Source organism: Cnephaeus nilssonii, assembly GCF_951640355.1.
Source record: "Cnephaeus nilssonii genome assembly, chromosome: 5".
NCBI lineage: Eukaryota > Metazoa > Chordata > Mammalia > Chiroptera > Vespertilionidae > Cnephaeus > Cnephaeus nilssonii.
The window spans coordinates 46,902,327-46,917,217 of record NC_137076.1 but is presented as its reverse complement, the minus strand read 5'-3'; the positions used below and the strand labels follow the sequence as shown (position 1 = coordinate 46,917,217).

General features: G+C 33.9%; 1 protein-coding gene across 3 annotated transcripts in view; it reads left to right on the top strand.

Annotated features, from left to right (window-relative positions):
* FSTL5 (follistatin like 5) overlaps window positions 1-14,891 on the top strand; it is a gene marked incomplete at both ends in the record, with an annotated part of 536,981 nt that overhangs the window by 322,025 nt on the left and 200,065 nt on the right. For all 3 annotated transcript variants that reach the window (XM_079773039.1, XM_079773038.1, XM_079773037.1), the window contains one exon: window positions 14,251-14,417. In XM_079773039.1, coding sequence (XP_079629165.1) covers window positions 14,251-14,417 — 167 coding nt within the window. The remainder of the gene's footprint in view (window positions 1-14,250; window positions 14,418-14,891) is intronic.

Below are 14,891 nucleotides of genomic sequence, written 5' to 3'. Positions count from 1 at the left end.
GCCAAAAATTGTTGTGAATATTGTTTTTCTTTTTAAAAAAATATATTTTATTGATTTTTTACAGAGAGGAAGGGAGAGGAATAGAGAGTTAGAAACATCGATGAGAGAGAAACATTGATCAGCTGCCTTCTGCACACCTCCTACTGGGGATGTACCCACAACCAAGGTACATGCCCTCACCGGAATCAAACCTGGGACCTTTCAGTCTGCAGGCCGACGCTCTATCCACTGAGCCAAACCGGTTAGGACTATTCTGTTTTTCTTGATGAAGGAAAACCAAGAGAGCATATTTATAATAATTCCCTTCAATCCTCTCTAATATTCATACCTTTAATTAATTTAATGGATTTCCATGAGGGTAGTTTTTGTAAATTGGTGACTGGTAATATATCCAACTGTGTGATATGTATTATTATACACACACACATGTACATATGTGTGTGTGTGTGTGTGTGTGTGTGTGTGTGTATGTGTATGTGTAAATATTATTTCAGGCAGGTTTGGGTTTTACTTTTTTTCCTTAAAAGCACATTTAAGTAAGTATTTCTTAGCAATGTATTAAAATCTAATTATACAACATGCCTTTAGGGGAAAATTATAATAATTTTTTCTTGTCTCACTAGAATTTTAATATTGTGCTCTTTGGGAGATTACTACAGCCAGCTTTATGCTTTCATGATAATACATTAAATCCCTACTTCTTAAAACTACTAAATTAGAATTTTGATAAAAAATATGGATTATATAAAATGCTTTCTATTTAACTATGATAATTACAACACTTGGTCTTTATGAGTATAAGAGGAATTATTTAAGGAACCCAGTGTGTTTCTGGGTTGCCATTTTAACAAAATGGCAGGTTTTCTAATTATCTAAAAAGTTTGAATTATCTAAAAAGTTTGAATTATACAATATTAAATTGATAATTGGGCAGTACTAGGAAATATTGTGTTCTGTGTGTTCATTTGTATTACTGTTTCCAACATAAATGGAATACTAGTAAATATGCATTTAGAGAATATTATCCATACACTTTATTGACCATATTAAAAAATAAAATAAAACCTATATTGGCTTATCATTTTTTTATGGTGGGAATAATACTAATGATATATTTCCACATACTTTAAATAATGTATGTTATCACTTTATTGATAAAGAGCAATTAAGTAATTGTTTATCAGTTGTTATATTTTTAACTTTTTATTGAAGTGATTAGAAACATTTATTTAGAATTTTATCTAATGGAAAATTGAAATATTTATAAAATATCCTATATTACATATAGTCATTTGAGGGGCGGGGGGGCCTTAAACCTATGCTTGTGTTACTAATCTATTAACAGATAGCTCAGTCAAAGGAGATTATAAAGCTGAACTTACATGCCATACTGAGGGCTGAGACCTCTGGATGCTTAAGTCCAGAAGATTTTTCTGGGGACAAGATTTCTTTGCATCCCTCTGTTAAGCAGAATAGAACCTGTCTTGACTGAAATGTTACTCTGGCAATGTTAACATCCCCCCTTAGAGCCTTCTCCACATTGGGAGCCCATGTTACATTTTCCTGATAAACTGTAAAGCTGCAGACCTGACCTCCTAACTTAGTCAGTAGCTACCACTTTAATATATGACACACCAATCAAACAAGCCTGAGGGAGGGGGGAAGTAGAGGGTGTCCCTTGGGGAAGTGACATACTCAGATGACAGCTATGCCTTCAGAGCAGTTTGAAACAGTCCAAAATATGTCACTGGACCATGCATCTCTGGCTGTTGAGTCTTGGAGTAACTTTATTTTTTTGTAAGAAGGATGAAAACATAAAAAGGATATGGATCATTTCTTATTCCTTGTATTACTAACATCAAAGGCTATGGTAGCACTGGAGGGGGGAAAAGCAGTAGGTGATATGATTCTTCACAAAATATTTTCTCAGGTGCTTGTTTTTTATTCTGTATATTACTCCTGTTGGATTAGCTGCACAAACTCTTTTTATTTTATTCTTTCTTCATCTTATTCATTTCCATCTATGCTCTCTTCCCAAAGAGGTTCCGTTTGTTACAATGTTAATGCTGTAAAACTTTAAAGTTTGGTTTCCTGCCAAATATACAGATGTGTGTGTGTGTGTGTGTGTGTGTGCACATATTTTAAAAATTCTATCAATAGCGAATACCTATAGAGTGTTTTGCTTTTGCACTAATCCTTTAGTTTCCTTTCATTGTATACTAAATAGCATCCAACCAACACAAAACCACCTATTAATAATTATATACATAGTACAGTGTTTGGTCATAATCTGAAAATAGCCTTAATTATAAATGAAACAGATAATAAAGCTTAAAATACTATGTGTTTTTTTTCTATTGACATTTTATAAATGTACATTGAAATATACTGCTAATTTTATATAATTTTTAAAAATATACCATCAAAAATTAATATTTAAAATGAACAAATTTAATCTGATAAGCTATGTATTTTATATCACAAATTAATAATACAAGTCAGACTTAAATATAAAAATAGTGACATTTCACAATTGAACTGAACTCTGATAACATGTAGTTATTACAAGAAATGAATATAGTATCCAAGGCTAGAAATCATCAGAAGAGTTTGACCCAATCTTTTATCTACTTAACCAAAAGTAACTATTTTACCTTTTTTTTTTATATGAAGCAATTCCCAGTTTAAGCTTTTACTTTTTAAGGATAACTAAAAATCCTTTTTGGATTTGCCTCCAACTTTTGTTGTAACGGCAGCTTAGCCCACCCTCTGCTGTAACAGGATGCTTGCTTATCTGGAATCAGCCTAGCCCCCCCTGCTGCACTGTGCAGGCCCACATCCTGGAACAGTAAGTTGCGGAGGCTTTGAACCGAAACCAAGTGCCTAGGTGTTAGCAGCTGGTGTCAGCTAGGGGACTATTATAACCTACTTTTCAGCAAAATAACTTTTAGAAACACTCCCACAGAGACCCGAAAGCAAGAAACAGAATCTGGGGAGATGTATAACTGGGTTCAGCAGGACAGATTTTGCTCAGCTTTGGGAGCTGATTTCCCTGCGCCAGCAGCGCTGCTTCTGGATAAAGGTGAATGTCTGCATCTCCTGAAAGCTTGGTGGTCTGTTTTCCCGTCTCTGGTTATTTTGCCGTAACCCTATTAAAAAGAAATGCGTTTAGTTTTCCTAGTTAGTGCTGTTCAAAAATTTCCTCAAATAAGCAAGATAAAAAATAGGGTACCTAAGTAAAAATCTCCACAAATTCAAGAAACTTACTACAAATATTGAACTGGTATAAAAGACTGATATTTTTATATGTAAAAAAAAAAAGCCACAAAATGCAAAATGTAGAGTCTGATATTTGCTGTACTGGACTCCTTTTCTCAAATAAGCAGATGTGCTTTAGCAAACCCGAGACCTGTACATATAGATTTAAATTAGAGCCATCCAGGTCTAATTTATATAAATGTATTTTCAATATGTGCAGTTTAAGTCTAGTACATTAATTTTAGCGATCTATGTACAGAGCATCTATTCACACTCACTGTGTCAAGTGTATAATTGTTCATATATTTTTTTTGTTGTTGTTCTGATGATAAATGACCCTAAATCTGAATTTTTAGGCATTTAGATAGCATTTGATTTGCCATAGCTTCCAATTGTACAGTATTTATATAGGATTTCTAAAGACCTGTAGTTTCAAGGTAGTGATATTGTTTAAAATTATGCCTGGAAATCCTAAGAGAAGTACATTTTAAAGTAATTAAAACTATATCATATGCAGAGAAGATGGATTCCTAGCTTTCTAAGTGACATAAACCCCATCATTGTATAAGCAATCATAGGATTGTAAGAATCCTTAAATGTAGTTTTTTTTGTTTTGGGAGAAGTAATAATAAATCAGGACAATCTTTTCTTTTAATCTTCAACTCTATACCTTTTCAGAGCGATAAACTGTGTGTGTGTGTGTGTGTGTGTGTGTGTGTGTGTGTATCCTATATAATAAAAGGCTAATATGCAAATTGACCCCTCGGAGTTCGACTGACTCAGAGTTTGCTCGCTATGATGTGCGCTGACCACCAGGGGGCAGCACAAAATGAAGGAAGGCCCTGGCTGGCCCTGATTGCTGGCCATGCCTAGGGACCCTACCTGTGCATGAATTTCATACACTGGGCCTCTAGTGTGTATGTGTGTGTGTGTGTGTGTGTGTGTGTGTGTGTGTGTGTATAACTTGTCCTCTCATTAATACTTTATAAACTCCCTGTGTCTTAAAGTATGAATGAGAGGAAATTAAGATAAGCAAATATTGATGATTTTTCAGAAAAGAATACCTATTTTCTGATTGTCAATGAAATACTGCACCGGATAAGTTAAAAAGGTAAGGAAGAGTTTATCCAATGCTTTTAATATAGGAGTTAAGACTATGGAAATAGGGAGAGAGACTGAACTCAACTCCACTGAAACAAGGGGTAGCAGATACAAGCTCTGGAATGAATAAGTGGAAAATACTGAAGGACAAAAGGGTGGAGGTGAAGTTAATCAACTTGATTAGACCAAAGGTGTCTGTTAATTGGCACTTACTAGATTTGGGCTCCTGCACTCCCATAGAGACTGGTGTAGGGATAGTGTCTTACTTAATGACCATATTCCAAAGGTCCTTGAGAAAGACATTCCTAGGTTGTAAAACTGACAAGAAGATTTACACCTCAAAATGATAGATAATGTTTTTACAAAGTTTTTAAATTTCCTAAAATAAATGCTCTAAGACAGGGGTGGTCAGAGTTTTATAATCTGGATAGGTTTTGTCTAAAGTTTAGTCAAAGGGAAGGAAATAAGCCTGCCTTGCTCAGATCTTGGTCCCTCTAATTTCCTAGACAAGGAGGTAGCAGAGTTGACAAGTGCTTCTTGGAAGACTTTCCTTCTCCAAAGCATTTATTCTCCAAAGCATTTGGTGGTTAAAGTCACATTTGAATTAAAATGTTGCCTATTAAAATGTAAACACTTTCTTGGAAATCAAGCTTGTTCACAGATTAGCACTGTGAAAAATTCACACGGGATCATCTGATTGCTTCCCTACTGGCTGAGAAATGTGCCCTGGGAATCAGTATTTTTATTGGATGTTAAAAAAGAGAAGGAATGATAATTGTTCTACTATGATAAACTTGGATAAGATAGACCCCATGGGATGCTACTATCAGGGAGTAATAAATTGCTATTGGACAGGATGTATTTAACTCATTTTTACACTTTGCACTGGACTCTAGGAGTAGCAACTGTCATAGTTATTATAAAAACATATATTTGTTATTTACATACCTCTCAAAGAAGATAAAAAATGCATTGCTTGCTTACAAACTCATCTATAATAATAAATGTATAATATGCCAATTAGACTGGACATCCTTCCAGATGTCCTTCCGGACAACCTTCCAGACGAAGCTGAGGCTACGAGGGAAGCCCAGGTCCCAGGTGCTAGAGGGAAGCAGGTGCCGGCAGCAGGGGAAGGAAGGCCTACTCTTGTACGAATTTCATGCATTGGGCCTCTAGTCTGTATATAAACAGGAGCAGTCTCCAGGTATTCTGCACACAAATTATCTTATGCTTAGTGTTCTGAACCTAAACAATGAGCAGAATCCAATAGATCACATTTAAATTACTAACACATGTGCAAGGAATGTAGAAACCAGCAAAGTCTCAAGGACTAGGCAACGTTCTGTAAAGGGCCAGAGAGCAAATATTTTAGTTGCTGCATGACATAAATTTCCTGTATCAACTAGTCAATTCTGACTATACAGTAATACATGGCTTAACAATGAAGAGAGTTCTGAGAAATTTGTCCTTGGGTGATTTCATTGTGGTGTGAACTTCATAGAAGGCACTCACACAAACCTAGATCATATAGCATGCCCCACACCTAGATTATACAGTATAATCTTATGGCCCATAACATTTATTCAGCCTAAATATTGGTTTGTAGTGTTTGAGTGTGTAGCTGAAAGCAACTCTAGATGATAGCATAAATAATGAATGGGTATAGCTGAGTTCCAATACGACTTTATATGTAAAAACATGTGATGGTGGGCTAGATTTGGCCCATCGACATAGTTTGCCAAGCCCAGGACTATGGTAACATCTGCTAACATGAACAAAATGCTAATATACTCAACTTCTTTACAGCCGACCTAAGTTAATGCTCCTCTTGCAAACATATGAGTGATGTGCATGTTGTGAAAAAAAAAAGAAAAAAAGAAAAAAAGGAGGCAAGAACTAAGAAGAATTAAGAATTTGTCAATAAACTTGGAAGTGACAAGAAAAAGAAAGGCTCTGTAGACAGAAATGTCTTTAGAGTTGAAAAGGGCAATTCATTAGCTGATTAGAGCTTGACTGGCTTGAGAATAGCAGACTCTCTTTTTGTAATTTTCTGTTCATCAATCTTGAGAAGCTGTTGAACTGTGCATTCAAAGTGATTCCCAGGCTCACAGCTGACTAAACCTGATGTCATCCCAAATGTAAATGAATAAATTGTTATTCCAATCTGAACAAAGATATCCTGTGATTTTTATTAGTTCAGTAAATCCCCAATAGCCTAATTAATTCTGGATGAATTGTTAAATTTGTTTCTGGATTTGCATAGCTGAGACCCCCTTCATCAGACACTGTGAAGAGCTGCCAAAATGTCCAACTCCAGTGGCCAACTCCCCATCTTTCACATCTATTTGCTGTAACACATTAGAGAATCTTTAACTGGAAAACTTCACAGTGAAGGCAAATGCTCTGGAACCTACTTTCAGTTTTATCAGTAATAGCAGCATGTTAAGGCAAGTAGCAATCGCTTTTATCTGAATTGTTTTAATTAGGCAAACAATACTAAAGTGTTTTTGTTTTTTCAGTCTGAAAGTCTCCGGTTCTATTACACTGAATGCAGGGAAGAATTCATTTATTGAGCTCTGTGTGACTGACAGTAATCTTAAAAATAGTGAAAAAATTCAATTTATTAAAGAAAGAGCAAATAACATGTCATTTGATTGACTCCAACATTAACATCCTGGGGTTTCTAGAGATAAGTTGAAGGAATAAGTTGAAGGCTAACATTCTTTCCTTTTTTCTCTAATAGCTTTTTAACACACCACTGAGCACACTGTTAACATACAGGAATGGGTATTGATTAGCTGATTGCTTTACCCTGACTGACAAATGAGGGTACACAGCAAACTCTTCATGTTAGATTCTCTCCTTCATATGTCTATGCAATTTCTCTTCTTAGTTTACTAAAACCTTTTAAAAATTATTAAAGATGGAAAGTTAATTCAGTATTTTATGTATTTAGTAATCCAGGTATTTAGAGTGTAATATCACACTTTCTGAAATCATATATGGTGTTTATACCAATAAATAATACATGAAAAAGACACTTGATTATTTCAATATTTTTTGATATTTTCTGTAATTTTTAAGTGAGAGAGTGATTATTACTATGTTCCATAGTCTTTTATTTTTTAATATGCATATATTTAAGTACAACCTCAAGGACATGTACTCTACATGCAAGAGTAGAGCCAAAGTAGAGCATAAGCTGCCTTATGAGCCATGAACCTGGGTTTTTCCTCTCATGCTTAAGTAATATCTATGGAAATAAAACCAATATGATTTTACATAAACAGTGCCTTTCTCAAAGTGATCATAATGTTTCATTCCTAAACATGGTGAAATGGTGCCTATCTTAATCTACAGATACTTCAATAGTTCTTTACTTTTTTAAAAATATATTTTTTTATTGTTGCTAGTATTACAGATATCTCACTTTAACCCCTTTACCCCCCTCATCCCAGCCCCTACCAACCCCCCGGGTCTTCACCCCACTACTACCTGTGTCCATAGGCTATGTATAAAAGTATATGTATGTATATAAGTTCTTGGTTTATATCTTCTCATCCCTCCAATCCCCACACCAAGTCTTAACAGCTGCAGCATATTCTGAGTTTTCTAAAGGCCAGGTTCTGTAATAAGTATTTTAAAATGTCATCTCTTATTTTCACGATACGGCTAAAGGGGCCATTTTTATTTTAAAGATGTAAAAATTAAGAGTCATAAAGTTTAAATAATTGTCAAAAGCTTCCAAATAGTGTGCATTGGAAGTTAAACTGAGGCAGGCATCAAAGTCATGTCTTGGATCTGGGTTTTATCCTTCATGCTGTTCAGACTTCATTGTCAGTAGCATGTATCTTTTCAAGATGACTACTTTGCAAGATGTCCAAAGACGAGATATTTTTTTCTCTTTTGGCCAATTCTGATCAAGGACCTGAACTCCTTCAGTCTTTGCATTAGCCATTCTTAGTATGTTGGGGAAAGTTCCTATCTGATCACAATGGCTGCTGAAGCTTCAATATATCTTTTAACACAATAGCATCAGAAATAAAATAAAAAAATCAGGATCACAACAGCATTTACTGCATAGGATGGTTTTGAAGATTAAATGGAGTAAATATTTAGAACAATGTTTGAAAAATAGTAAGTGCTCAGTAAATCTGACATTTATTCTCTTTTACTCTAGCCTGACAAGAGCAACTCATTTGTAAAGAAATGTTAATTTTGGTAGAATATACCTTGAATTGTCAATGTCTTATTATTCCAGCCTATACATCTTTAATATTAAAATCATCCAGTTGTATGCACATTTGAAGTTTTCCAAATAATAAAATTAACTTGACTACTTTGGGCAGCTACTTAATTTTCTGTTGGAGACAATTTTGTTAGATCAGGTGTCAAATGGAAACTATTCTTCATAAAAAAAGAATTATTTTCCAGTTATTAATGTCATACATATCACTGAATGAATTGGCTTCTCCTTCACATGTTTCATTTTAAAACTCAAATGTATATAATTATTTGAAAGAAAGTTGAGCAGAAAAGTTGAATGATAATTGTGCTATATTCATGAGACCTCAGAAGGAATATCAAATCTATAAAAAAAAAAAGAAAATGAGACTCACTATTGTTAACATGTAAAACTGCTTCAAGTATTATCAAAATACAGTCATATCTATAATATTGTATTGTCATTACAGAGTTCTAAAGAGAATAAAAATGAAATTCTAATTTTGCACAAAACCTTTGCTTCACTGTTTTACAGAATATCTTTTATTGAAGCCTTTTTATATATTTTCCCATTATTTTTAAATCCCACCAATGACATAGGAAGAAATGACCTTTTTATTCTAATGCCTAAATACTTTTATTTCTGCTTGTGATTCTAAGTCCTTTTCAGTCTTTCAAATAATTCCATTCTTACTCTTATTCTTGAAGTTTTATAGTATAAATTATAATGCAAGCCTATAATAGTTTATAGATAAGCAATTAGTATCAAAAGTTCTAGACATTTTATCATAATCAGTTAGTGTATGTCTTGGCCTCTCTAAATTAGGTAAGTATTAGCATTTATCTTGAAATCAACTACTTATTCAAAAAATATAATACCAGAATAGCCCAATTAGTTAAGGAGCTTGTCCTTGAGTAATTGTCATTTCCTATTATAAGAATAACTAATTTATTCCACCTAGTATTTCTGTCTTTTTGTGTGTGTGAAGTGTTTCTGACTTAATAATTTTATTATTATCTGTTTTTAATTAGTAATTTCTTTTAGTGGGGTAGAGAAGGGAAAATACATGTTATTTTAAAGTATTGTGGAAAATTTTTTTCTAGGCTTCAATAAAAGATATTCTGTAAAACAGTGAAGGGTTTCTTATTATAGGAGTCATAAGCATGATCAGGGCAATAAGATTATATAAGACTAGTATTTAAGTCGATTAAATGAAATATTCAATATAAGTCTGAATTTAGGAAGTTGAAAAGGTATAAGTATTTAGAGGAACATAATTTTTATGATAAATTATGTTCTTATGATATTGAAATAATTTATTTTAAAGTAAAGCTACTAAAATTATCTTGTTTTTAACTGGTATATCACAAATATTCATAATATTTTGTTCCCAATCTGTTCTATTTTAAAGTCACATACAATTTTTACCCAAATTCCTATTACTATTCTTACTACCTCGTTGCTATTGGAACAAATTCTTTATTACTACTTACCTGCTGTGGTTGAAGTTGTGTTCAACTATACTTGTCTCTTTGGCTTCAGATTCTGCCAGAGGAGACTTACATTTTTTTTTATTCCTTTAAAGTAATCTCTTAATATTCCCCTAAGCCAACTTGTGAAAATGAGAAAGAGACCTGCAGGTAGAAACTATTTTACAGGCTCTTAGCTTTCGTAGTAATCAAACGAAAAAAGCTGGTCTGGAAATGACAAAAATAGTCTTCATTCATAACGAGATCAGAGGAAACACCATAGTTTGAGCTATTTTCTTGAGTACTTGAAATGGCCTCTGATCGAATGCACAATTTACATTCTGGAAGTAGTACTGAAGTACTTTTTTTAAATGCTCAGTATTATTTGTTATAGCTAGCCTATATGTTTTTACCTTTTGCCATGGCATCAGATTACTTTTAATATTGTACAATGCATAATTTTAATTATAAACCTTTCAAAAGTGCGTTATCTTTGGAACTGAAGGAATGAAGCAGGTGCTAAAATGATTGATGTTAGTTGTTGCAAAGCATTTGTCTGTATATAACCAACATAAGGAGTTTGTGGGTAGAATATGATAGAATAAAATATGCCACCGTTAATGTATATTTATAACATATAAATTATCCATAATTGGTAAAGGATTATTTTCACTATTGTTCTTTGAAACTCACATTTCTATACTAAACTAAAATCACCCAAATATACACATACTCAGAGACAACCAGTAGCTCTTAAAATCAGTTTTAAATTCATTTATAGATTGATTCATAGATATTGTTTCAGGTTATTCATGCATTTCTAGATATAACAACCATTTATAAAACATAAATATGGTATGTTTTATGTCTTTTATTCATCGTTAAAGCATTTTTGATAAAACTTAGAACTTAAGGATAAAATGTATAACATTTGCGATTTTGAGAGATGAAAACTTTGTTAATAACTATCACAAAGATTAGTAAAGGTGAGCACAATAGTTATGTAGAGAAAATAAATCTTACTACTAAATTATTTAAGGAAAAGACCACTCGATTTTGGTAAGTAACAAGTGAAGATAATTGAATTTGTACATGTAATTCTATGTAATATATTAGGGGAGAGTTGAAATATAGCATGAAATATGTAGAAGAGAAATTCTAAATAGTTTCAAAATGCCTATCATTATTTAATAATACATATTACCTAGATAATCTTAGAATCAATTTAAAATTTAATCTCCAAATTAAATAAAAAGCTTTGCATGCTAATATTCCTGGGTGGATAGTAATTCTTATTTCAAATTAAGCATCCTCTCAAAAAATTACATTTTAAGAAGATATCTCATATAATGTTATGCCAAACCTCAGCATTTATTCTAACGTGTTAATATTATCTAATGAACATTGTAATGTGTAACTCCCCAAATCTCACCCAACTCAAGTGACCTGGGACCTAATACCAGGTACAGGAGGTTAATGAAGAGATTCCAAGGTGACTTAATAGCAATTGTATTTCTAAATGTCAGAATAGCCAATGCCAGCATGCTTTTTTTAGAACCAGATGTCCCATTATATCTTACATGACTTTAATAGGAACCAGAAGCTGAAATTTAGGAATGTTATTGGAAAATTATTAATAATTCTTATATGATACTCTACATAATGCTAATACTTTTATAATATTCTCTCTTCCTATAGTTTATACTATTCATTTTTAAAAAAGAAACTCTGCAAATTTTAATTTATTCTATGCTTAATTGGTCAAATATAGTTTCTTTTAATGGTTTTATGTAAATATATATATACGTGTGTATATATATATATATATATATATATATATATATATATAGCATAATGAGTATTAAATAAAGCAGATTGAAAATATTTATGTTCTTATTCAGAAAACACTGAAATAAAATGTGAATACAGATAAATGCCATGAGGGAACATTAAACTGGCAGTACAACTGACTGAGCAAGATGCTTGTTATCCATTTCATTCTTTCAGTGATGTAATGACCAAAAAAATAAACTTGGGCTGAGTGTCTCTTTTAGGGTTTAAAAGTGTGCCTGCCACATTCTTTGACAAAACAAAACAATGATAACATAAATAACCTTGGCTTTTAGATTTAGATACTAGAATTTATATAAGCACATATAAAAGTCAATATATTTCTGTTTATATTCACCAGAAAATAGTGTGGCAGCTAGTGATCCTGTTACCGTACAGTTGGAGAGTGCCAGGGATGACGCAGGGGAAGATTCCTACACTGAGCATGCCAAAGGCTAGAAAGATGAATGGACAGGGCCTGAGCATGAAGAAAGCTAGAAGGGTAATTGGATAGAAAAAGAAAGCCCACCCCTCCCTATAGGGACCGTGGGATTGAGCAGGAAGGTGAGATGATCTTTGGAAGTGGAATCCACCATTCTCCCAGGTGCTGGCACCTGAAAAATCCTCTTTTCTTTTGAACCAGATATTGTCTCAGGAGTTTGGCTTTTGCTGCCACAGACATCTGAAACTATTTTGTTCTGTTCTAATCCATGACAACTGAGATCACACCATTAACCTAACATGTGCACCTAGGGAATTATTCTGGCTTTCTGATACAAAGATGTGTGCCATTTTTAACTTGTTATAGTGCCAACAAATTAAAGATCTATTCATTGAATATTTTATAAACACTAGATGCCCAGTACATGAATCCATGCACTGGTGGGGTCCGGCCAGCCAAACCCCCATGGGGGCAGATCGGGGGGCGGGGCCAGCTGGGGGGAGGGGATGCTGGAAGTTGGCTGCCAGTCCCACCACCAATGGGGGCCCAATTGGGGCCAGGCTGGCGGGGGGCAGGGGGGTTAAGGGCCTTGGGCGGTTGGCCAGCCAGCCACGCCCCCTATCAGGGTGGGGGACCTGATTGGGGGCTGGGCCAGCTGGGGAAGGGTCCGCAGGAGGTTGGGGGGTGATCGGGGCCCCAATCGGACCAGTTGGCCACCATAGTACGTGTCATAGTGACCAGTCATTCCAGTTGTCTGTCGTTCCTGTCACTTGGCTTTTATTTATATAGATTTTATAAAATTTATTTGGTTAGTGTTTCTCTTCCTCCTCAAGAGTAATACAGGATAGAAGATAGAATGATGAAAGGGAATGCGGGGTGGGGGGTTCAGAAGGAGACAACAATGATTGCAGCTGATCATAATTAGTACAAAGTATAAGCACCACTTACACCACTCAATCACCCATGAAAAATGTCATCAACCACAACAAAGGAACAAAGGACAATTATTGTGACCCTAACCACCATAGAAATTTCAGTTAGAATAGTGATTTGTGAAATTTCTAACCTGGATAAGATTGAACACATTCAAAATGCAAGACTCAGTCATGGCTTCGGAAGTGTCTGTGGAGGTCAGTAAAAGGTAGTTATCACCTGGATGAAAACTGGTAGGATTATTTGAGTCATCTCTCTGGATAATGGACTAAGACAGAGTTATTAATTTCCAAAGCTGGTAAGGATTGTCTGAAAACAGAAAAGGAAAGCCAGAACCAGATTATAAATTATATTTTTGCTTCAGCATAATTATTACAAGAAATGTATTTAATGATTATTTTAAAATATTATAATTAGCTTTAAATTTTAAAGATCAGTACGTGACTGTATGTACCAACACTATCTGATAAAGGCAACTATCAGAATTTCATTTAATTGCTGTTTGGTTGGTGAAGTTTAGTTTTTCCTTCTTCAACTTTGCAAATAAATCTTATTCCTTTTGAGTCAATTTATGTTTCCCAGCATAATGATGTATTTTATCTATTCAGCTATGCCTGTGTTCTCTGAAGCCAGCCAGCAATGATCTCACCTCACCTACAATATAAATCTATCAATGAATAAACAATATCATTTTTATTTCAATGCTAATGACACACTACATGTCGCTTTGGCAGTTAAATAATTTATTTCTCTTTTGGGTGCAACTGCCAGACTTATTATAACTCTACTTCTGATACTCATTTCATGTTTAATAGTTCTTTCCCTCATGAGGATGCTTGTCAATCAATTAAATTGAAATGTTATTCTGACCCTTTATTGGAAAAAAAATTACTCTTTTTTTCATTTTATCACAAGCCTTAATTGCTAGTATTTAAAAAGTGTATACAAACTATGTGCTCATCAACATTACTGACACTTTCTCTTTATAGAGGTTATCCAGTTGAGTCTGCCTGAAGATCAGAAAGTAAGCATTACAGCTGCAACTGTGGGACAAAGTGCTGTTCTGAGCTGTGCCATTCAGGGAGCCCTGCGACCTCCCATCATCTGGAAGAGAAACAATATTATTCTAAATAGCTTAGATTTGGAAGACATCAATGTGAGTACATAAATAGACATTGCTTTGTAATTTGTATATTTCATGTAACATACTCTAGATTTTGTGAAGTCTAAAGAGCTTAATGAATATTGGATGCAGAGGAGAAGAGAATTATTGACACATTGTCATATTCATTCTACTGACCAGGAGGTGCACTGTAGATGATTTGAAATTATCTAAATCACTTGTATAGGTGTGGTAAGCAGGTTATGGAGCACTGTAATAGGTATGAAACCACATCAACATGTTTCTCTACTCTGACTCGCTCCTATAAATTCATAATGTAGATTCAATTCAGTGTAGGGTATAGTTCCAAAGGTAAAAAAACAAAACAAAACAAAACAAAAAAACCACAATACTAAAAACAGAATAAACTTCCCAGTATTCTTTTGTTTCTTTCATGCTATCTGCTGAAAGTGAGCATCAAAAAGTGATCATCCTAGATGTTGAAAAGAAGTAAAAATTTTATGTTAG